Source organism: Xenopus laevis, chromosome 5L, assembly GCF_017654675.1.
Source record: "Xenopus laevis strain J_2021 chromosome 5L, Xenopus_laevis_v10.1, whole genome shotgun sequence".
Lineage (NCBI taxonomy): Eukaryota > Metazoa > Chordata > Amphibia > Anura > Pipidae > Xenopus > Xenopus laevis.
Genome location: NC_054379.1, coordinates 21,896,343 through 21,921,121, shown reverse-complemented (window position 1 = coordinate 21,921,121; position 24,779 = coordinate 21,896,343). Strand labels below are relative to the sequence as shown.

The following is a 24,779-nucleotide window of genomic DNA, read 5'->3' as shown; positions in this document are numbered from 1 at the left end:
GGCTCCAAGTGGATAAAAATAGTGGTTGTGGGTGCAGGTAGGGGTGCATTCCACCTACACAGCTTAAGGCAGGTCTCTATATCAAAAGCAAAGCTGTGAAAACATGTGCTCTAAAAGCTTATTGTAAAGTGAACTCTCATCTGTTCCTCGATTGCTTGGAGGGGAAAGCTTTATCTTTTACTCCACTTGACTGCCTTTGAGATCCCTGTCAATTTACATGTGGGGAATATTGACCCATTAGGAACAAGTCTGACGTCTATTTGACCTCATGTGCGAGCGGCACGGCAGAACTTCACGGCTTGAGTTCTGTTACATTAATATATATACAATAAATGTTCCCTTTGTGGTGTATCTTAGATTGAGTTTTTGATGTAATGCAATCCCACAGCTGACCCCAGGTTCTGTTAGCTGAGATTATTGGTACCCTGGGGTGGCTCAGGGTAGAACTCACAGTGCAAATATTTACCTTCTCTGTGAAAAGCCCATTAAAGCCAGAGGATACGGAGTGTGCACTTGGGGTAACCCAGCTGGCAAAGTCAGTTCCCGGTCATTAACCCTTATGACCATATTTTATTCCTACTGGGTTACCGCACTCTCTATCCTCCGGCCAAATGAAAATATTTGTACTGATCAACCACAGTAAAAAGAGATGTCTCATTTCTGCAGTTATTCACATCAACTGGCAAACTTGTGTTTAATACAGAATTTTATTTCATGATGAAATCCAATTCTCTTTCACAATCACAAGTTGAGTAGGGGCTTTTGCTATTGTTTCTTAAAGGAGAACTGCTGCTATATATAAAAAAGTTGAATGAAAATATAAAGTTAGGAGGTGCACACCCAGGGAATAAATCCAAAGTGCTAATCCACGGGAGGCTCCTCGTGTGAGTCTCCAAAATTAACATGAACAAAAATCAAATTGCACACTCTGGCTCAAATAAAGAATATTTATTACATACAAAAAGGGGGTTACAAAAAAATACCATAATAAATATGAAAATAAATATCATCATTAGCCTTAATGATGATATTTATTTTGGTATTTATTTTGTAACCCCTTTTTTATGTGATAAATATTCTTTATTTGAGCCAGAGTGTGCGATCTTTCATTGGATTTTTGTTCAAATATAAAAAAAGGCAACAGAGAAGGCAGAGCAACAGGTAACAGAATAAAAACTCATCTCAGGAGTGAGGAATTTTGTCATTGGGCCAGTCCCCTCAGAAATGACCATAATTTTGCAGAACTGCTTTCTTAAATTGTTCCCTGTGTCGGTTGCCAGTAATAGCTGGGTCTGTTTTATATTACTTGGTATCGTGCTGCTAAACCTGAGGTCTTAATATGAGGGGAAAACAAGAGGCAGCTCTCTCCATGCGCCCACACAACGAGTCCATTGTTTTCCCTAATGTGCTGGAGGATTTAGATTTAGACAAAGTCAGTGTGAGGTGTGAAGCTCTGAAGTTCTGTATCCTATAGTGTCCATTCTGTATATTATATACTGAACTTGTAACATGTGCTCATAGAGGCTGACCAAGATACAAGGTCAGGGAACTCATGTATTATAAAGGATAATGTAACTCTGCTGTAAATTATAAGGATATCAGAAGTCAACGAGGGGTTCTGTGACCATATAAAGGCACAAGGCTGCAGGCTGAGTTATACAGGGAACTCTGAGTATCACTCATGTATTATAAGGGATAATGTACCCCCTACTTTAAATGATAAGGATATTAGAAGTCACTGAGGGGTTTTGTGACCATATAAAGGCACAAGGCTGCAGGCTGAGTTATACAGGGAACGCCGAGTATCACTCATGTATTATAAGGGATAATGTACCCCCTACTGTAAATGATAAGGATATTAGAAGTCACTGAGGGGTTGTTCTGTGACCATATAAAGGCACAAGGCTGCAGGCTGAGTTATACAGGGAACTCTGAGTATCACTCATGTATAAAAGGGATAATGTACCCCCTACTTTAAATGATAACGATATTAGAAGTCACTGAGGGGTTCTGTGACCATATAAAGGCACAAGACTGCAGGCTGAGTTATACATGGAACTCTGAGTATCACTCATGTATTATAAGGTATAACGGCGATTGTAAGTATATTAGAATTTCTCCTGAGTTTTTAGACTCTACCTTCTCTCGCAATTCACCCTTCCGCTTGCTGTCCCCAATTCTGTATTAAGACGTAGAGGCCAAACAGCTTGGAAATGACTTAATACTATGACAATTTAAATTATGTCTCTCTGAGACAGACAACATGGAATGACTATATAATTATAGCCACAGATACAGCAGAAGGCCGCTTACAGACATACTGTAATAATTACAATATTGAAAATGAATGAAAAGTGAAGAACTGACAATATTAATTTAATTTTAACGGCTGGTCGCAGCCTATTCACTTCACATTAGAAGGCAAAAGAAATGAATGGCTTCATTTAGAGGGTCCGAGCTCTGCAGGCACCAGACCAATTAAGGGGCTATTAGGACGTGTACTCTGTAACACATTCAGTGGGAAATGGAACAGGAAACAAGAACATAGACGGCTCATTAAAGAGTGTTTGGGCCACCAGTTTAGTTTTGTGCTGTTCTTATATTATTATCATATTATTATTTTCACCATTTCATAACTATCCCCAAGATTTAGTCTAGTGTCCTGAGCTCCCAGCCTCACAAGGACCCATTATGGGAACAATGTTATAAGCTGGCAGGGCCGGAACTTGGGGTAGACAGAAGAGCAGAGGCGGGCCAGGATGGCTGGGCGCCCTAGGCAACCCTGCTGGCCAGCTCGCCCTCCTTCCCCTGTAGCTCGTTCGCAGATGTGTGGTGACATTGGCGAATGCACATGTGTATTGTGTGCATCCCCTGCATCGTGCATAAATGCTGTTAGATGAGCGCAGCCAGGTCTAGGGGTAGGCAGAAGAGGTAGCTGCCCATCGCCCCTCAATCGTTGTGCCCTAGGCAGCTGCCTCCTCTGCCTACCCCTAGTTCTGGCCCTGCAGAAGAGGCACCAAAAAATTGTGCGTTTTTCTCCAAAATAATGTAAAAGTATAATTAAAACTTCAAACCATTTAAAGGGACATACAGGTGAAGGCCTGGCGCGTTTCGTGCCTGTTGGGGCACTTACTCATATGCATAGACAGAAGAGGCACCTGCCTTGGGTGTAACGCTGTGGGGGTGCTGGGCAGATGACTGTTTAAGATTCTTCTGCCTACCCCTAGTCCTGATTCACTCCCCTCTGCAGGTCTCGCCTACCCCCTCTGTCCCTCGCTCCACTGCCCCTCCTTCTCTCACTCTGCTGTCCCTCCCTCCTCTGTCCATCCCTCCCTCCCCTGCCCCAAACTGCTCCTCCGCTCCCCCTTCTTGCACCTACATTGTGGTGCACGCACGCATGTACGCAGGTTGCCTAGGGCGCCCAGTCGGCTTTGCCTACCAATGACTCTAAGCAATATTTGCTCAAATGGACCAGAAGCAGTAAAATTAAATATGTTTTAAATCAAGCAACCTTTAACCAAGTGACTAGATTTACTAGCTAAAAACATTAAGACATTGGGGGTGGGGCAGGCTGCAAAGTACAAAAAATGGGCGTAATCTTTATTTGCTCCCTTCCGTTTTGGTGTACAGAGCCCTGTGTAGGATCCATAAATACAGTAGGTGGCAGTGTTGTTTTCATGTGGGTCAGGAGTATTATGCTCTTAGACCCTACCAGTTCCTTAACGTGTGCATAATTCATACAGTGAATGCAGTACTTATGGGGCCCTGTACCGTCCACCTGCTCTATGGCAAGGCTGGCTTGCATCCCTCAAAATTATGCTATGCACCTTTCACCAGATTTTTCATCTGCCATTAGTTGCACAGTACAGCCAGACCCCCAGGCATAAGTGCTCCTATGAATGAGCACTAAGGAGTGTCCCTTAGTGCTCTTGCTCTTGAGCCCTTTAAATTCATTCTATTCAAAATTCATTTCAAATTTAATAATAAATGTCCGTTTCCAAGTTCAGATCTTACATTTCTGAATCTGACGAGTGGAACCAACGTTTGCCTAGAAAATTCATGGGATGAGCACCATATGTTTCTCTGAATCTATCGCTACTGGTTCATTCTATGATTTCTATTAGGCTCTTATTAAAACTCTCAATATGCCTAAAATTTAAGATCCGGTATTTTAACTGGTCACATTTTGGACAAAGTTACCTTGTATATTCCCTTGTTTCAGTGCAAAATTGGCACTTGCAGTGCTTCATTGGGGCCAATAAAGGAGCCGCAATGCTGCCTTTAAGGGCAGAATGCATTAAAAATCTCTAAAACACAAAAGATTTACTAGATCAATCACATTTGTTTGTTGCACCAAAGTGGTTCTATAGCCAATACCCGGCGTGTTGCCAAATCCACGTTGAAGAAGTGGGATCTGTCGTCTCTTAGTAAGAATTTTGAATTCTGAATCTAATTAAATTGTACTTGAACGTTCATTAAGCAAGGTAAACCACAGGCTGTTATTCCATCTGCTCCCAAACCCGCAATATGATGTCATTATAATTACCAGGAAGCCCTAACTTGGCTATAATTTCATTTTAATTAAAACAATATGGAGGACGTGATTGCTGAAAGGCGAAAGTGGTATGAAAAGTCAACAAGAGGCAGCTGATACCTCTATGTGTAAATAACGTAATAGGGTTTGAAGTTGTGGTTCGGAGCCATGTTGCTGTCAGCGTACCACTGGAACTGCTTTAGATATTGTTAAATACGTGTTAAATGAAATATGGTGTTTTGGAGGTTTCTGTAACTGTCAGACGTTGGCTCTAAATGGCGGGGCTTGACATTCTCAGTTTCTTTTTCCAATCTGGATTTCTTCTGCAGCTTGTACATTTACATTACATTTCTTTTCTCATAATTTGTGATGTGTGATTGTTCAATTAAAGCGAGTCATACCAAGCTGTTGGGTGTATGGGCATATGTTTCATATTCACTTCGGCCGGCTGTGAGGACACCCAAGTCAGTCAAGGGGCATTAACACTTGCTTTAAAGAGGAGAAACATTTTCCATGTGTTTGCTTCTAAATGTAATTAAACACCCATGTTTTTTAATAAAAAGATTTGTTCTACAGAGGTCCCACTAGGAATACTAACACAGTATAATATATGGAGATTAACTACCTACTATAGCACCAACCCTCACTATCTAACACATTTATTCTCAATCTTTAATTTATTAAGAACTTTGAATGGGGAAAAACTTCAAGCTTTAAAGGTTCACACTGACTCATTCCCTAGCCAAAGTTTCTTTTCTTGGGGCAAAGCTGTCACCCCATGTAGATATATATACAGTATAGGCAAGAAATTGATATTTTTCAAAGCATTTAATTTGGATATAGGGGGTTAGTGGTCCTTTCTTCTCCACCGGAATGTTCACTGGTTATGCAGGTAGCTGCTACAGCAAGAGTTGACTGTTCAGGGTTTGGCAGGTTTATACTGTAGACAGTTTATGGTTTGACAGAGAATGTGCCACAGATCCAAAATGGGTAATAGGCCAAATGCATGAGTTCATGTTAAGCTTCTGTTATTGTGAATTCATGTTACGTATCTCATCCCCTAGGAACTTGATTATCAGAAGCGCCAATACAGAGAGCCAGGAGACCGTTTTGTGCCAGTCATGAGCGACTTCATCACCGTGGCGAGCTTCAGCGTCTCAGAACTGGAAGACTTGCTTAGTGAAGCACGAGATAAGGTAGGAGAACCTGAGCAAAGAAAGTTTTAAGTCCATTTCTCACATTAGCCTAATATGAGATAATACCTACATGTGGGCTTTATCTCCTATATAAGAACAGCCTTCACACCATCAACACTCTGATACATAATCATCTTCACAAAATAAGATATTAGCTTTATTTGGGCAACTTCAGTGGTCAGCAGGGGGTGCAGTTTAAATTCATACCATGCCAACATATTACTTTATGCTGTGAAATAAAGGCAGGGAATAACAATATATATATATATATATATATAAATCAGGAAGATCAATGGGGGCTTCCAGTCACCAATGACATACAGGGAACACTAAACACAAGATATGGGTTTGAGCAAAGTGGCCATGTTTGAAGTGTATTGTTGAAGTATAGATATTATGAAATGCCCTTCAGCTGATGGCACATAAAGTGCATAAATGAATTTGTGTTGGGGAGTATTTTGCCAGGTTTCAACATGTTGTGGAACCCAGGCTTCCTGGTTTTCAAAATGCTGCTTTGGTGGGTTGGTGGTGACCAAAGCAGCAAAGCCACTTCTGGTGCTGATAAATGAGCAAGAACATATAGTCCTGGCTTCCAATACACATGCTCCTGATCTGCAATAAGCATGGCACGAGATGGGAGAGAGCCAAACATGGTTGCAGTCAACCCCCATCACTCACAGGGGAACAGGAACTCTTTTGGAAGTCACTTTAAAGTAGCTTGAGGTGGGTGTATGAGCAGGGGTCAGGATGTTTAAAAAGTGAGGGGGTTTAGTTCCCTTTAACCTATTGCAATAAGTTTCTGTTTTGGGTTTGTAATTTCTACTTCTTAAAGGAGAAGGAAAGCTACGGAGGCATTTGATTGCCAATAGATTAGCTGCAATAGTGCAAGCTAGAATGCTATATTTATTCTGTAGAATGTTTTACCATACCTGAGTAAAAAGCTCTAGAAACTCTCTGTTTGTTTAGGATAGCAGCTGCAGTATTAATGTGTGACATCACTTCCTGCCTGAGTCTCTCCCTGCTCTGGGCTCAGATTACAGTAGAGAAGGGAGGGGGGGAAGACGAGCAAACTGAGCATGCTCACGCCCACGGCCAATGAGGTTTAAGATGAAAACAGGAAGTCTGATACAGAAGCCCATGAGTACACAATAGAAGGAAAGAAATGTGGTGTTTCTTTTGACAGGGGACTCAGAGCAGCATTACTTTGAGGGTTTACTAGTATATTTAGGTTGCCCTTTCTGATAAGGCTTACTTAGTTTTAACCTTTCCTTCTCCTTTAAATAAAATGTATGAGCAGTTGTAGCAGTTCCACAGCCTTACAGATTCTGTCCAACTAGAACGCTCAACACCCCAAGCAGTAATTTGCAGCATGGGAGCCCACCAGCAGCCTAAGCTAAAGGAACAGAAGAAGTGGGTACTATCTGAGCTCAGCTAATTGCCTTCATTCCAATTTCATTTAATTTGCTGAGGGAATTTTCGGCAAACCCCAAATTGCTTAGCTAGCAATTTTCCTTCCCACGCCCACAGTAGCGGGACTGTGATTGCTGAATGGGGTCTCTGTCTGAAGCTGCTCAAAGAAGCTTGTGTCTGTGTATGTTTTGCTCTCATACTATAAATAAGGACATCAGGGAGGACCCAAATGGGGGGATTAGCTGTTTAACATCCCCAGAGAAAAGGAAAGACACAGATTAGTAAATGTCTTGTGGAACTAGATGTGTATCATGTGTGGTTAGGAAATGTATATGGTGTACAGCTCTGGGCTTCTATACAGGTAACTACATGCTATGGATTAAAGAGGAAGTAAATCATAGATGTAGATGACCCTCGCAATCAGATTTTGTTATGCAGTTGGTTAGTGTAGAGTAGGTGACTGTAAAATACAATTGAGGTAACAGGGCAAGATGGTAGCAGTAGGGCAGGATAGAGACAGAAGAGCAAGATGTAGATAGTAGGGTAAGATGGAGACAGTTGGGCAAAATTACAAGAGTATGGAAAGGTGGTGACAGTAGGACAATATGCAACAGTAGGGCAAGATGGAGACAGTAGAGTCTGTGACTCAAGCAGTGGGTGGGAATAGAATACTCTGATGGATGCTTACAGGCAGAGGTGTATGGAGTCTGTGACTCAAGCAGTGGGTTGAAATTGAATACTCTAATGGAAGCTTACAGGTGAAGGTATATGGTGTCTGTAACTCAAGCAGTGAGTAGGACTAGAATACTGTGATGAAATCTTACAGGGTAAGGGACAAGGAGTGTATAAATAAAGCAGGAGTGGGGCAAAGAGTCTATAACTCAAGCAATAGGTGGGACTAGAACACTATAATGGAAGTTTAAGATTGAGAGTCGGCGAGTCCATAATTCAAGCAGTGGAGAGTGACTTAAACACTGTAATGGCATCTTACATGGAATGCACAAATAGTATTAGAATTTAAGATATAACTTGGCCTTGCATTTCATGTGGGAGAATGTCAGATCCGTGCTCTATTTGCACTGGCAAAGGCTTAAGCAATGTCGTTCATCCATCATTTATTTTCCACCCATGTAAGAACTTGGAGAACTGCTGACCCCATCATGTGATATTGCCTACAAACTCTTGTGTTGCTACGGTAATGGAATCTTCAAAGCAGTTAGCAGAAACTGACGCACATCCACCTGTTTGGACTTTCCTCTTTAAAGAACTCCAAACAAACAGCGCTGATCCGAGTCGTGGGTTTAGTAGGAATCTGGCAGGGCGAAACGGGGAAAGAGAAGATTTTGGCATTGACATATAGAATGAAACGTGCCAGGGAAGAGATCATTTCTAAATCGCTTCCAACAGCACAGCCGGGTGGTTGAGCCGATACACACAAGAGGTTAGAGACGTGTCAACTCACCCACATTTTTCAGTAGTCACCCTAATTTAAGTCCCCTACAGTAACAGGTCTGTCACCCACAGTCAGTAATTTGCACATAAAACCTAACGTACCCGTCCATTGAAATGCATAAATATGTCACCCAAAGTCCTCTGATGCCCATCTAAAGATGTAGAGCAGGGTGTAAAGCTTAGCAGGGACATATACTTCTTTGTATTAACTGTCAACTAATATTAGGAATTGGCATTTGTTCTGGCAGGTGAAAATGTTAATTGTGGGAGTGTATTGCAAAATTGGTGAAATCTCTAAAATGTGTAATATAATAATCTTACTGCTAAAATACTATTGTTTATTTTGTATAAAAAGGCTTTTGCTTTATGAAGGGAAACACATCCCAGGCAATACTGTAGCAATGAAAGGAAAAACTTCAATGTTTCTAAAATATAAAATGTCATTACCAGCTTCACACAGGAATCCTAGAGGTCTGGACAATCAGGATGTAGCACTGCCATAAAAGTACTGTTAGGCTTTCGTTTTGGCCAATCAGGAAATCTAAGGCTCATAAAAAGCACTTTATAAGCACAGGCTGCAGCCAATCAGGATGTTCTTGGCCTTAATGTCAATTTTTTCAGAGTACGTATAACTGGCAGTGGGAGAGGCCAGTTTCAATACCTTTTCCCCATAACTTTGATTTTTTTTGCGTTGGCCTTAATATCAGCCAATCACACAGAGGCAGACTTGTAAAAGAGCAGGCGGCGTGTTTATTTGCTCAGCACTTTATATATAGAAATTGGGCCACATACGCTGAACAAACGGGCAATGGTAATTTACCGAACTTTCTGCTTTTTAGGAGAATTTTAATGCTACAGAAATGTAATAAAATCACTCTCTTGGCAGTTTTTAGGTTTTTTATGAACTTACAAAGTGAATTTAAGTAGTGCAAAGGGCCCCAGGAGAGATGCAAAAGATTAATTGACGAAAAGGAAAAAAACTGCGTAATTAGCGTCTTCTTATGCTTCATTTTATACTGTTATGCCTGGAACTTAAAGGGAATGTTTATCTTTAGCACATTATAAATAGAAATAATCTTAGCAACTTTGCAGTTGGCCATGATTTTATTACATTTTAATACATGAGCCATTAAATAAAAATCTAACCGGAGACCAGTTTTCATAGCCATCATAGTAGCCTCTTGCTATAGACATCTTTAAGGGACTTAAAAGAGTAACCCCTATATATATAGTGGTGTAGTAGGGTAGGATATGACATTAGGGTAAGATGGAGACAAGGTAAGATGTTAGGGGTAGGCAAGATGGAGACAGTACAGTAAGTTGGTAAGAGTAGGGGAAGATGGAGACAGTAGGGTAAGATGTTAAGAGTAGGGCAAGATGGAGACAATAGAGTTAGATAGAGACAGAATGGCAAGATGTAGATAGCAGGGTAAGATGGAGACAGTCAGGCAAGATGACATGAGTAGGGAAAGGTGGCAACAGTAGGACAAGATGCGACAGTAGGGCAAGATGGAGACATAAGGGTAAGATGGAAACAATAAGTAAGAAAAAAGACAGTAGGACAAATAGGTGACTGTAGTTCAAGTTGGGACTGTAAAATAAAATGGAGGTAACAGGGCACGATGGTAACAGTAAGACAAGATAGAGGCAATAGAAAAAGATAGTGATAGCAGGGCAAAAGTAGGGCAAAGAGAGATAGTAGGGAAAGATGGTGACAGTAAGTCAAAATTTTGAAAGTGAGGCAAGATGGGCAAAATGGAGAAAGAAGAAAAAGATTAAATCTAAAAGAGTATATGGAGACAGTAGGGCAAGATGAAGACAGTGTGAGATGATGACAGTAGGGCAAGATGGATAACAAGATGGTGTTGGTTGGAGAATATGGAGACATTGGGACAATAATGAGAAAGTAATGTAAGATGGAGACAGAGGGACAAAGACAGTGACAGCTGGATAGGATGGAGGCAGTAAAACACAATGGAGACAGTAGGGCAAGATATTGGGGAAGGATAGAGACATAAGGGCAAAAGGTTTGCAGCAAGAAAAAACTGCTACTCAGCAGGGCCCAGGTTGATTATTCCATTTTTGACTCCCCTAAAGACATCTCTGATTATGGGTATTGCAGATTGTTGAAATGGATTATAATCTGACTGACCTGAGTCCTTATAATGTTGTGTTGTCTGAGTGAGTCTGTTCCATGGAGCCCCCCGACCAGACGTGTGATACTGATTTCAGCACGTGTGAGCTGCCATTACAAACACCAGAGATAAGTTAAACAAGCCCTTGGCCAAGGCTATGGATTTCAGTAAAATATTTACAATGGAACACAAGTGAAGGAGCTGGTGCACTTAGAGGTGTGAGAAATGGTTTGAGCGGAGTCATAAAACAGTCAGAGCAGCTCTGAAGAGCATCTTGGAAGCCATGCAGACTGCAGAAGCTTTTCCAGCAGTTAATATAAGAGCAGGGGCAGCTAGAGTTTCTTCCTATGAGCTTCTGTGCTTCCCATAGACTGATAGCACTAATACTCCATGGCCATTAAGCCTCCCATTCCCCTGCATCTTGTAGTTGTCCTTAATTAAAGGCAAAGCTCTAACAGTTGGGTGCTTTTAATTGTGCCTTGTGCTGAAAGTGTTACCTGCTCAATTGAACCAATTACACCTTGTTTAGTTCTCAAGCAAACTCTAAAGGACAGTCATTCTGACACAAGTGCTTGGGGTTTGGGGCCCTACATCCCTCAGCGGGGGTTTCACTAGAATAGCCATACCGCCATTATCTGGTTATATATGGTATAGCAGGAGGTGGGTCTTGTCAGGATGAGCAATGTTTGGGATACTGGTAAGGCCAACTACACCCACATATCAACACTGCTTTACTTTAATAGACATGAGAAATCCTCCAAAAAAGTCTCCATACTTTTGAAATGCTCCTTACCTGTGTTTGAGCAACAGGCTTGAGACCCACAGTAATTATCATACTGTTTATTGGCAGTGTTCCTATCTAAACATTATAGGCACCATTTAATGCCAAATATTTTTGGCCACATACAGTATCGTTCTATATATTTATTTTTACACCACTTCTAATGAGCCTGAGATAAATCCAACGTCTGATTCCCGTCTACTGGCTGTCTCTGATTTATGATCTCTGGCTGGAAATAAACCCTATAAATGAAATGAATATGATTGGCTGTTTATGTGAAGCCTCCTTACTCTGGAGACTGTTGAAATGCCTCTGCTCTGTGAATATGAAAAAGTTACATTGTGATTTATTATAATGGATTTGGGGCCTTTTAGGGCTACTGATGTCACAGAACCCCTACCTTTTCATAATGGTCCATTTATTATTTGTTCTGGGCTTTGAATATTTTTTCGGTCACGTCAGAGCCAGAGGTACAGATTTCCTATTTTTTGGACATTCTGAAAGATCAATGGTTTCCAGCTGGTTTCTGCCACATTGTTTGAACAGTCAGAAGCAGCAGTGCAGAAAATAGCAAGGGACAAACAGATAGATATGACTTAATGTGTCAAATGTATCTCATTTGTTTGTGAATCTTATTTTTGTTATGGATTCCCTTATATTCTGTTCTAATTAATAGTACACCAAGGCGATGAAGCATTTTGGAGAAGTTGAGGGAAAAATGCAGCCGGATGAATTCTTTGGAATCTTTGACACCTTCCTGCAGTCATTTGCAGACGCAAAACAAGACCTGGAAAACATGAGGAAGAAAAAGGAGGAAGAGGAGCGCAGAGTTCGCATGGAAGCTATGGTAAAAAAAAAATTGGGAACCATTACCCCTGAACTTCCTAAAGCTCCTCAGGACTCCCATGCTGGCAGCTACATAAAGTGAGGGTTAAGTGGAGAACCTCAGAGTAGACCACTGCTAGCCGCAATTGTGGGACCCTATAGAGGAACAGCTGTAGACAGCAAAAGTGATGAAAGCAGGTTTAGTTAGACAATATTTAGGCAAGATGGTAGCATAAGATGGTGGCAGAAGGACAAAATGGAAAAATCAACAGAAGATGGTGACAGTAGGAGAACATAGAGACATTTGGGCAAGAATGAGGCAGTAAGGCAAGATGAAGAAAGTAGGACAAGGACAGAGACAGTAGGGCAGGTTGGAGACAGCAGGGTAAGATTGAGACAAAAGTTCAAGATGGAGATAGAGTAAGATGGAGACAGTAGGACAACATGAGATGAGATAGTGACCATAGGACAAGATGGAGACAGCAGGACAAGATGGAGAGAGTAGGGTGAGATGGTGATCATAGGACAAGATGGAGACAGCAGGACAAGATGGAGAGAGTAGGGTGAGAAGGTGATGTAGCTGGACATGGATACAGTGTGGTGTTAGAGCACCAAGTATTCTATGAGATGTATCCACCCATAATTGTCAAGCCATTATAGCCACACCTAATACCATTTTGTGGTATTCCCATACTAATGCAGGAGTGGGGCCCATTGTGTTATACTTTATTTTAGTTCCATATACATTGGGTGCATCTGGGTGATTGTCTTTTTTTTCTTTATTACTAATCAACTATGGCAACAATTTAATTGGCCTATGTGCTTAACAAGAGTCCCCACACATTTGTACTTAGTTTAATGCAGACAGACTGAAGGGCATGCATTGTATAGCAGTCAGGATATTCCCTTAATAGGCCTGCTTGTCATTTCAGAATTCAGAATAATATGGCACTAGGGCTTCTTGCAGGGATGGGTGAGAGAAGCTGAAGGAATGATGGAGTTTTTTTGCACTCCCCTGGGGTTCATGTGAATTCGCTTCCCTTGCATACTTCATGTTTTCACAAAGGCCAAGCATTGAGCTGATTTGTTCCCAGTTCATGAATTTTCCCATCACTTAACCCTTTCTCTGATGGAGCGACTTATTCGGGGATGTAACAGGGAACAGGGCCAAATCATAGACAGACTGAAAGTCTTTGTTAAAATGTTTTTGGATCTTGCCACAGTTCTTCAAGGGTAATTAGAACACATTTGATCTTTAGTGGTGACTTTATTCCCCCAAGAGGACTTGATTCTCCAATGTCATTCATAATCAGAAACAAAATGAACAGCCACCCTCTCCTCCTGCCTGTGGCCCCAGCAGCACACTGATTAGGCAATTAAGGGATTAATCCAGCACAATTCCATTTTTTTATCTAAAAAACCATGCCAGTTCTACCCAGACTTAATTTATTTTTTGGTAAAATATCAGCCTTATCTTAAAGAAAGAGCCTGAAATGAAGAGACCAAAGGAAACCTTTCAGAGAGTAATAATTGTGGCTAATGTCTTGAGCTGCGGAGTAGCCATTTATAATATGGGGAGTTTTTGGACTTTCTAAAAGACGTTCACCTTAAAATGACATTTAGAATGATGTAGGCAGTGGCATTTCAAGGAACTATAGGACTTATTTATTATGGGGGGGGGGGCACAGAGAAGAATCACCAGGGACATAAGCTGTTCTGGATACCACAAATTTAGCCTTTGATCTTCATTTTGTACTATTTGATTTTTAAGTATTTAATTATATTTTGAAGCTTTACCCCATATGTGCGCATTTATGGTCAGAGACAAACGTTGGCAGGATGGCACTTAGATCGCTTTGTTTTCCGAAGTCGACCAGAAGTTTCCTCGTGCGGCAACTTCAGGCGACATTGGAAAACAAAGTGATCCAAGCGCCATCCCGCTGTCGATTTTGATTCTAGCCGGCAGGAAGGCAGTTTTGGGGAGATTAGTCGCCCGAAGAAAAGGCGATTTGTCGTCGGACGACTAATTCTCCCCGAATCTCCACATGTGTCTCTGCCCTACAGGAGTAGAATCGCCTTGTTACTGTACTTGACAGGCGAGTTTCAGCCTAAAATGCAGATTCTACTCCTGTCAATAAGGGACGTTAGAGAGCTGAATTAGTGGAGAAGTCACCACATGTATCATTAGTCTAACAGCTTGCAAAGGACCCTCTTGGGTAACCTGGCAGTGATTTGAATTACAGTTTGGAAGGATAATAGAAGAGGGCCCACACAGAGAGATAAGTAAAAAATGCTAATAATATCAATAACGGTTTTCCGTCAGAATAAATCTGCTATACGGTTACTGGGTACAGCTCACTGTAGGAATTAGGTCACAATTTGAATTTCATGTTCTTAAAAATTACAATAACTACAAAAAAAGTAATTGTCTACATTATTCTAATTAATTCTAATATGCATCCAATCCTGCCAATCAGCTTTAGAACTGGTTCTACGGATCAGGTCTTCCAAGAGTAAATCTCACTTTGTGCTCCATGAACTGTTCTTTTATACCTCCATGCAGTCAGAATGCTAAAAAGTTCATTTTGAAAGTCTATTATAGTCTATGTCTATAAATAATTTTGTATTAAGCAATATTGTTGTGACTATAGAGTTCATGGTTGTGGTGGGCCCAGTAAGGTCCCACAGTTTTTCATTCCATCCCTGGTATGTGTGGGGTGGTGGAAATATATTGACTGTCTGAATTAATGTATCAGTTATGTCCATACATTAAATTCTATAGCAAAAATAAAGCAAAACTTTTATTTCTCACCAGCTGAAGGAACAACGCGAGAAAGAAAGACGACAGAAGAAGGCCAAAGCTGACAGCACCTCAGAAGAGGTTGGAGAGTTTGATGACCTTGTGTCTGCCTTAAGGTCTGGCGAAGTGTTTGACAAGGACTTATCCAAACTCAAGAGGAACCGCAAGCGTTCAGGGAATCAGATATTGGACACCAGTAGAGAGAGGGCCGTGACAAAGCTAAATTATTAGAAGCGGTATCAAAGAACCAACACAACCAGTCAACTTAGGGCTATTGCCTCAGGGTCACCAGCGAGTGGGGTTCTTGTGGGGTGACAAACTTTGTTGGCTTGTGAAAGAATCACCTCCAAGGAGCCTGTCGGTTCCAGGAAAGTGAAGAACTTCCAGATGAGAAGCAGTTTGCAGGAGATAATGTTGGAATGCGTATCGGACTCGCTGTGATCTTGCTTTATAAAGTGCCAAATAATTATTTGCACTCATTTGCAACATTTCAGAAATAATAGCAACATGTAGACTTATTTTTCCAAGTCAACTGCCTTCCCACATAAAGACTGGTCAGATTCTCCCAAAACAGACTGAAATAAAGATAATTATAGGTTTCTGCACCAAAGAAAGGGTCAGGCTTGAGCGGTGACGGACTTGGACGTGACTCACACTGTTGGCATCACCAGTCGACTGTCAACATTTCTGCACAACACTCTTGCTAGATACTCCAGCCTCCGAAGGGTATTGAGTGTTCCCCGCTGCAAGTGCTATAAACTGACCCTGGTCCAAATATGGATCTTGTACAGAATGTCACAAAAACAGATTTTTTTTTTTGGAATTCCAGGATTCCCTCCAGTTTCTAAAAACTAAACATATAAATCACTGTGTGATCGCAAAATGGAGCGCACTTTTCACCCTTTCATAATGCTGCCATGTTTAAATTTGGCTCAGGAGATGCTTTTTCCTGGGGTCAGCGTGCAAACCCTTCTGGCTGGCCAAACAAAAGCACAAGAAGTAACAGTGGAGAAACAGAAACAGAGAATCATCAGATTCTGGGCCTTAATTCATGGGCACGTGCCAAATTGTATTTCCCATAGAGCTACATTTCACAAGTGGAAAACAAAGTATTTAATTCAGAATAAATAAGAACCATTCAATCGGAACCCAAGGACATTGGCTTATATGTCAGTGTCTGCAATGCTGTGGCCTAAGCCTTTCTGGGCAGGAGGGGGATTGTGGGGTCTATCATGGCGGGACTGTGCACCACAGCAACAACAGAAACTGCTGCCAAAACTCTTAGGAAGGGACTCGTGTATAAAATTGAAAACATTCACCAGCGTAACTGTAGGTGGAAGCGAAGGGGGAGAAATTATGGCACCCAAGTGGTCTTGACATTATCTGTTTTTTAAAATTTCCCTTAGGGCAAGTTTGCTTTTAAGACAATACTATCTTCTCTTGTCCTGCTCCATCCTAGCAGACATCATTGGGGCTGGAACGGCATAATTGAGTTACAGGGATGTAGGCAAGTATTTTCTCCTGATCAGTGTTAACAAAGAGCAATATATGTGTTTCTCTGCCATTAGCTCAAAGCTCTACAAGTCATGTCCCTTTTTAGACTGTATATCTGGGATTGTTCATTTGATGTTGGGTAGTTAAGGCTAATCAGAAACATACCAGGATAGGCTCTTCACTGGCCACAGTTATTCTGATATATAGAGGTTATTTTACCGGAATCTAATGTTGGTTGTCCCCTAAGGGACAACAGTTGCACCAGAAAGATAACTAAGTACGTGTAGAAGGTAATGACTATATGCTTCCACAGGATCTTGCACTGTACCTTATGAGAAGTTGGGGTACCTCTGGACCCATCTCCAAAACATTTAACCCCAGGGGTGAGCAACATGAACTTAGAAAGGAGGAAAAAGCTTTGCAGCACATAAGTCCAGTTAGGGCAGAGGTTTATAGACCTTTCTGGATTCAAGACCACCTATGGCTTCTGGGGCACCTAAATTCTAACAGGGTTACAGATATATATGCAGACATGGTCGTAATAGTCCAGTGTTTTGGGAAATCCATGGCAAGAAATAAGCATTGGCCAGCACATTTCAATGTATTTGTCCTGTATAGCATTGGGCTATCCTGGGGGGCAGTACCAGGGTCCTTAAGAGCATACCCACTGCAGTAGGGGCTTTGGAAAGTAATGTTTGGGGAATGTGGATATAGTGGTTATTCATGTACAATTTTTTTTATGGGACTTCTTGAAAGATATGAAGAATTACAGAGTAATATCCTAAGGTCTTTTTTCTAAAATTAAAACAAGATATAAAAGCCATACGGAGGGTAACATTTTTTGTATATACGTGCACCTTGAATCTGCCATTGAGATCCTGACGTAGGGAGCTGTAATCCTACTCGACAGCTTTTAGAAGAAAACAGGAGACCACTGGTAAGTTGCCAGAACGTTGGCCCAGGAGAGCACTTTTACAGCGATACATCCCATTGCGTGGGGCAGCCTGTAGGGGGAGCTGTTTAATGTTATTTAGGGCAATAATGCAGGTTTGTAACTAATGGAATATATATATATATTTAATGTTTTTCTCTAAAGAATTGCAACTGAAATGACTGATTTTGTAGCACTTCCAGATAATAATAATAACCAAACAATAAACCTGTAAAGTGACTACAAAGTGCCTGTTCTTGCTACATTGGCTCAAACATGGAGTTATTCCCAAAATGTCGGAGTTTGATACACAGTAGTTTCAGCTACTGATTTGAGGATTCTGGGAGTTGTAGTTGTAGGGAATAATGGGTGTATAGTTTTATGGCACTGTTTTGGCAAAAGGGATAGGACTCAGAAGGGGGTGGGATTGTGTAGACAACTGGGCATTGCTGAATGGAGGGGTGGCTAAAATGTTGATTGTTTATCTTGATATGTCAAGAGGTTTGCTCTCTAGAACAAGGTTCTCTTAGATCTTCTTTACTTATCATAATTGCCCTCAGTCCCCAACATTGCAACTAGGGTTAAAGATGTCTTCTGTATAGATGCCCCATTTAAATAGGCTTAAGTTAGAGGATATATGTATGCTATTCCTTGAATAGACGTTGAATATATGAGGAGGACATTTTAGAATGGAAAGTCAACCTCAAAAGTGGTGCCATCTATTCTTGTTCCGCTCAGAAGTCAACAGAAGCCAGTTTCGTATATGTTGGGAGATCTGTGGACCTTGCACCTTATTTGTACATATATCAATACTAAACTCAAGCATGTCCACGGCTGAATACTTGTCATTTACTAAATAATGTTGAAGGCTTCATGTTAAGTTCCAAAGAGCCTTTCCCACTGTTTGCATAAAAAGCACTGGAGCAGTTAGGAACCTGTGGTCTGACCGTCTGGGTGGAGCTGGTGGGCATGAGCAAGACATCAGGGTATTTACCCCTGCATGCCAGTATTTAGAACTGAGCATGTTCCTTACTTATCTCGGAGATATCTCTGGGGCTGATTCAGTGTGTTGGGTATGGTGGCTTCCTAAACTTCATGAACAAAGGTGGAACATGTTGTCATCATATTGGAATGTCCTACTGATCCTTACACTCTCTACCATGTCCAGACAGTCATAAGGTACCCCATTGCACTTTAATTTTACCAACCATGTAGACATTGTCACAAGCATGTAGAACAAAGAGAAGGCAACACAAGTCAGCCAATCCACCCTTAGCTGCAGAGTTGACTCTCTATCAAATTTACTGTGGCCACCATGAATGTTATGAGACTTTCTAGGGTTTAATATTCATTAGAGAAGTAGTAACGGTTAAATCTCTAAAGGACCTTCCTCCCCCTTCCCCATCTTTAGCTGTGCCGCCCCTTGTCTTGTTCTGGTGAAGCTATAAAATGGGAAGGAGATGTTTAATGTCAGACTGGCACCTATCAGCTCTCTAATGACTGGGGATCAGTCACTTGGGGGCAATACTTCAGAGCTCTGCTATATTTTTAGCCATGTACTTAATATCCCTTCGGCAGAAGTTCCCCTAAACCCAAATCCCCCTCCGTGCGTGTGTATATGTTGTGTGCAATATTTCTGGAGTTGTAGGACCTTTGTGGAACTGCGCTCTACTTGCGTACAACGCAAGCTTCGACCAATGGCAGCCAAGTGCTGCCCCAGCATGAAACCAGTAAGGATTTTGCTCTTGGAACAACAGGGAAATCTCATTTCCCGTTTCCCTGAACACAAAGCAAAAACGCTGGGAATATTATTCCCGTTAATGCCAATTATTAGTGATTAGTGCCATGGTCTTGCCTGCTCTGAAACATGCCCGTGATGCCACCCAAGGGTGGTCTTCCCAAACTCTCTCCACAGATTTACTGATTGGGCAAGGAGACCCGTTTTTGCTTTCTTTATCCTTGACTGCCCCTTGTAAATGACTCTGATCAGCATCAATAAATGGCCACTGGGCAGCTGTAGAGTTTAGGGTGGCCGTGGGTCAGAGGGCTGCTGTATTTCTATACTTGTACAACAGCTCACTAACTAAATACTTTATACAGCTGGGCATGTTCCTCAAACCTGCATCAAGGGTCAAACCTGTAGGGAAATGTCACCTCTGAGTTGCCCCTGTAAATCTGCCAACAGCCCTTTAATAGTGTTTTTACATCAAAACCTTGAGATGTTTTTGCACCTCTGGGGATCGAAACAGGGGAAATGACAGAGTTTCCATGTGACTCCTTGTACAGGAATTATATCTTATTACACCCCCCAAAATTACCTTTTTTAAACTGAAAATGTGACTGATTGTGGGTCTGTATGTGCTTTTTCGATACGTGAAACAAAGAATGAAAAGACTACGTGTAAAGGAACAGAAATGTGATTATTTTTCAGGGGGGAAAAAGTAGAAAAATAGACGTTACGTTGGAAGTTCCATTGACCCGAAATGAATGTACTCTGTGACGTTTGTATAGCGAATTGTATTTAAAGGGCAAGTTAACCCAAACATAAAATGTTTCATAATCAAAATGTATTTCTAAGCGGCTCCCCAATATCCTTCCACTCACTGTGTAACTGTCATTGTGTCTGTCTGTCACGGTCTGTCTGTCCCGCCATTTCTATTCCCTGCAACAGACTGCTAACAGGCAGAAAACAGCAACGGACGGACAGAGTGACAGACAGACAATAACAGTTACACAGTGAGAATGAGTAGTGAATGGATATTGGGGAGCTGCTTACAGTTACATTTTCATTTGGAAACATTTAATGTTTGGCTTTGGCTCCCCTTTAATTCTGGATGATGATCTCCCCATCTTTTAAGGGGATGATGTGATTGGCTGGACAAAAGTGTTGTGAATGACTGTATCCGCTCTGGGATACGACAGGGTGAGCTGCATGTGAATGGGACTGTATTGGGGTTGTTTCTGTTGTTAGTATTCTCTATGGATCACAGGGGAGACCTTCTTTTGATAAATAATACAGGAAAGAGATTTCTAACAAAGAGCCCAGACAGCAACTCTCAGAATCCTCCGCCGGTGTCTGATTGGTTTACTTTACCTGGCCTAAGTTAAAGGGCAACTTAACTTAAGCTTTTATTTACCCTTTGTGTTTGTCAAAAATGGAAATATTAAGAGATGTAATTTTGCCTTTGCCTTAACCTCCTGCTAGCTTCTATGGAGGAGTCAATAACTGCTTGTAGTTGCAGTCTTGTCTAAACTGCCATTGTCTTAGGTATTCCCCTGTACTAAGCACAATTCAGCAGAAACCGCCCTAAGTTTTCTCATAGTCTGTACAGAGAGATACCATGGACCTATGGCAGCAGGGAGATGGGGGGGGGGGGTGTTGGGATGTTGGTCAGTGTAAAATATACATTTTCTTAAATGAAGTTCATAGTGTTCTTTCTATTTGCACCTTTTTTATTAGAATCGAATGATACGAGAAATATTAAATCTATTTCCCTCATTCCGTGTGTGAGTCTCATTCAAAGAATTCTCTGGGCATTGCATGTACTAAGAGAGGGGCGGATGGGTCAAGTTGGTTTGGGTTGTAATGTCTGGAAATGTACTCATTATACATTGTAAATTAATTAGGGGTCATTTGTGATCACCCCAGGTACAAGGGGCACCCCTATGGGCCCAGAAATATAAATTCTCTCTCCCAGTTCTACCCCTGTATAATGATCTGTCCCTTATCTATTCTGTCTGAGATCCAGTATCACTGTGGGACATTCTCCTCCCAGTTCTACCCCTGTATAATGATCTGTCCCTTATCTATTCTGTCTGAGATCCAGTATCACTGAGGGACATTCTCCCTCCCAGTTCTACCCCTGTATAATGATCTGTCCATTATCTATTCTGCCTGAGATCCAGTATCACTGAATGGCATTCTCCTCCCAGTTCTACCCCTGTATAATGATCTGTCCCTTATCTATTCTGTCTGAGATCCAGTATCACTGAGGGGCATTCTCTCTCCCAGTCAAGGCAGGATTTACATAGTGGGTGCCCCTAGGCCCACTGACGTTCGTCGCCCCTGTCCCCTCCCCTTTATTCATGCAAATTTTCATCATCTGGACTAAAGCAATGGGGATTGGTGCATGGGAAATGTAAAAAATAATTGTATTTCCAGCGCATTCCCAGTGTTTTTGAACCAAGAAGGGTGTGCTTGGGCAGCATGCCCCCCCCTAAAATCCTGCCGCCCTAGGCCCGGGCCTAGGTGGCCTTTCCACAAATCCGGGCCTGCTCCCAGTTCTACCCCTGTATAATGATCTGTCCCTTATCTATTCTGCCTGAGATCCAGTATCACTGAGGGACATTCTCCTCCCAGTTCTACCCCTGTATAATGATCTGTCCCTTATCTATTCTGCCTGAGATCCAGTATCACTGAGGGACATTCTCCTCCCAGTTCTACCCCTGTATAATGATCTGTCCCTTATCTATTCTGCCTGAGATCCAGTATCACTGAGGGACATTCTCCTCCCAGTTCTACCCCTGTATAATGATCTGTCCCTTATCTATTCTGCCTGAGATCCAGTATCACTGAGGGACATTCTCTCTCCCAGTTCTACCCCTGTATAATGATCTGTCCCTTATCTATTCTGCCTGAGATCCAGTATCACTGAGGGACATTCTCCTCCCAGTTCTACCCCTGTATAATGATCTGTCCCTTATCTATTCTGCCTGAGATCCAGTATCAATGAGGGACATTCTCCTCCCAGTTCTACCCCTGTATAATGATCTGTCCCTTATCTATTCTGTCTGAGATCCAGTATCACTGAGGGACATTCTCTCTCCCAGTTCTACCCCTGTATAATGATCTGTCCCTTATCTATTCTGCCTGAGATCCAGTATCACTGAGGGACATTCTCCCTCCCAGTTCTACCCCTGTATAATGATCTGTCCCTTATCTATTCTGCCTGAGATCCAGTATCACTGAGGGACATTCTCTCTCCCAGTTCTACCCCTGTATAATGATCTGTCCCTTATCTATTTTTCTAATATATGATGTTTTGCCCCCATGTCTGGCATATATCCTCTCTTAGTAGCTGAGACCTGGGGGCAGATCCCACCCCTTGTGTCTTTGCTCAGTTAGACACAGGGTTCCATTCAGTTCTGGGGCAGATCCATCAGACAATCTAATTACAGCAATGAGTGTGAAATTGCTCCAGTCGTCCCATAGACCCCGCATTGTAGGCCAAACTGCTCCCCAATTACCTATTTCCTTGTGCCACTGAGAGAAACGAGCGGCTGCTCCAGTAGGAATTGTGTGAATGACTTTCCTTGTGTAGCGCACGCCGGGCCCATACGGGAAAATAAACACTGATAATTGGTTTAATCTGCTCGTTATTCCGGGAGCCGAGAGGGAAACACAGCAAAGGATACTAATGGTTATTTCTCAGATCAGTCAGGTCAGGATATTCACTTGGTGGCTTCTTACTCGTGTGACATGTTCCTTGTAGCGGGGGCTTCTTATGTGTTTAGTAATACACCACAACGGGATTAAGGTACTAATAGTTTTAAAGGGCCAGTAACACCAGGAAAAAAGCTCATTGATACATAATCCGTGTATCAATGTAATAAGGTCTTTGCTCAGAGGCTCCACTATATTTGTTAAGAAGGAGCTGCTGAGTGGTCCCAGGGCTGCACTAGGGCAGGAGGGTCACTTTGCATAGTAAATAGCAGATTTGTTACATACATAGATACTCAGTAGCTGAGGTTGTCACCAAAGTTCATATATTTGGCCAATAAATAACCCCCAAACATCAACCAGAAAGGCCTGGGGCAATTCTGCTCTTCCATCAACTTCTTTCGTTGGATATTTACCTCTCCCTGACACTAGAGGGCCACCTCCTAATAGAACTGCACTATAGTGATCCCTGTATCACACTGCCACCTAGTGGCTGAATATACACATGAAGCTGGGGGGAATTTTGGTGAATTCATGCGCATGGTGAAAAAATATTCCATTATGCAAAAATATTTTCTTTTACACTAACTGAATATAGTGTTTGAAACCTCACGGAAATATGCAGCAGCCTTATCCTTGCCCCCAAGGAAAGAAGATTGCGCTAGAGTGTAAATAATTAAAAATTATAAAAAAGACAAAAAGACCACTTGAAAAGTTGCTTAAAATTAGTCATTCTATAACATACTAAAAGTTAAATCAAAGGTGTAGCACCCCTTTAAATGATTTTTTTTGTTCTACAATTTCCCAGTTTTCCCTTTATCCCTTTCCCTCCATACATGACATCGCCTTTCATCTATTTGGCTTCCTTGTTTCTGCTGGAGGGATATACTGGCATTAGGGAGTTTTTATATGAGCCTCTTATTTATTTAGTGATATAGTGATCATATTCCCCTTAACTTCCTTTTCTCCAGTGTAACCAATCCCAACATGGCCAAGCGTTGCTCATTACTGATCCCTTCCATTTCCTTTATTAGCTTAGTTGCTCTTCTCTGTACTTTCTCTATGTCATTACTGCCTCTTATATATGTATATACAGGGTCGGATCTGCATGCGAACCAGGGAGCAGGAGGAGCAGACGGGGCAAGTGGACGGAGCAGGCAGGACACAAGGATAGAGTGGGCGGGACAAACAGGCAAATGTCAGACTGTGTGGAGCGGGTCTAGGCTGGTGGGGTCCACTCCAATGCTGGTTAAGGAGGATATATTTATATATATTGATCATATCCCCCTTAACCGTCTCTTCTCCAGTGTAACCAATCCTGACTTGGCCAGTGTTTCCCCATAACTAATCCCTTCCATTCCCTTTATCATCTTAGTTGCTCTTCTCTGTTTCTCTATTTCATTACTGTCCCTTATATATTTATATATAGTGATCATATCCCCCCTCCCCTTACAATAGAGCTTATCAAGAGCTCTGCATAACTGCATTGTATGAGTGGGGGCCATAAAAGAAGCCAGTACCCCAAAAGAACCATGTTACACACCTCTGCAGTTAGTGACCAGATGAGACCAATAATAGAGAATTTCTTGCATGTCTGACAAATTGACCCACTCCTCAAATAACACCATCCCTGCTGTGCCCAACAATGCTGCCTAGATTATTTGCCAAAATGTTATTCCTGTCAGAGATGGGGAGAACCTTGTAAGTACAAAGACCCCACTGCCCCAAAACTGCTTCTCTGTGCCAATTACTAAACAGCTCTATAAATATGCCCTGTAGTA

At 41.8% G+C, this 24,779-nt stretch overlaps 1 protein-coding gene across 2 annotated transcripts in view; it reads left to right on the top strand.

Annotated features, from left to right (window-relative positions):
• LOC108716513 (disheveled-associated activator of morphogenesis 2) overlaps positions 1–21,057 on the top strand; it is a 145,535-nt gene extending 124,478 nt beyond the window's left edge. For both annotated transcript variants that reach the window (XM_018262697.2, XM_018262698.2), the window contains exons 24-26: positions 5,599–5,730; positions 12,185–12,355; positions 15,149–21,057. In XM_018262697.2, the coding sequence (XP_018118186.1) occupies positions 5,599–5,730; positions 12,185–12,355; positions 15,149–15,364 (519 nt within the window). In that variant the 3' untranslated portion in view covers positions 15,365–21,057. The remainder of the gene's footprint in view (positions 1–5,598; positions 5,731–12,184; positions 12,356–15,148) is intronic.
• The last annotated feature ends 3,722 nt before the right edge of the window (positions 21,058–24,779 follow it).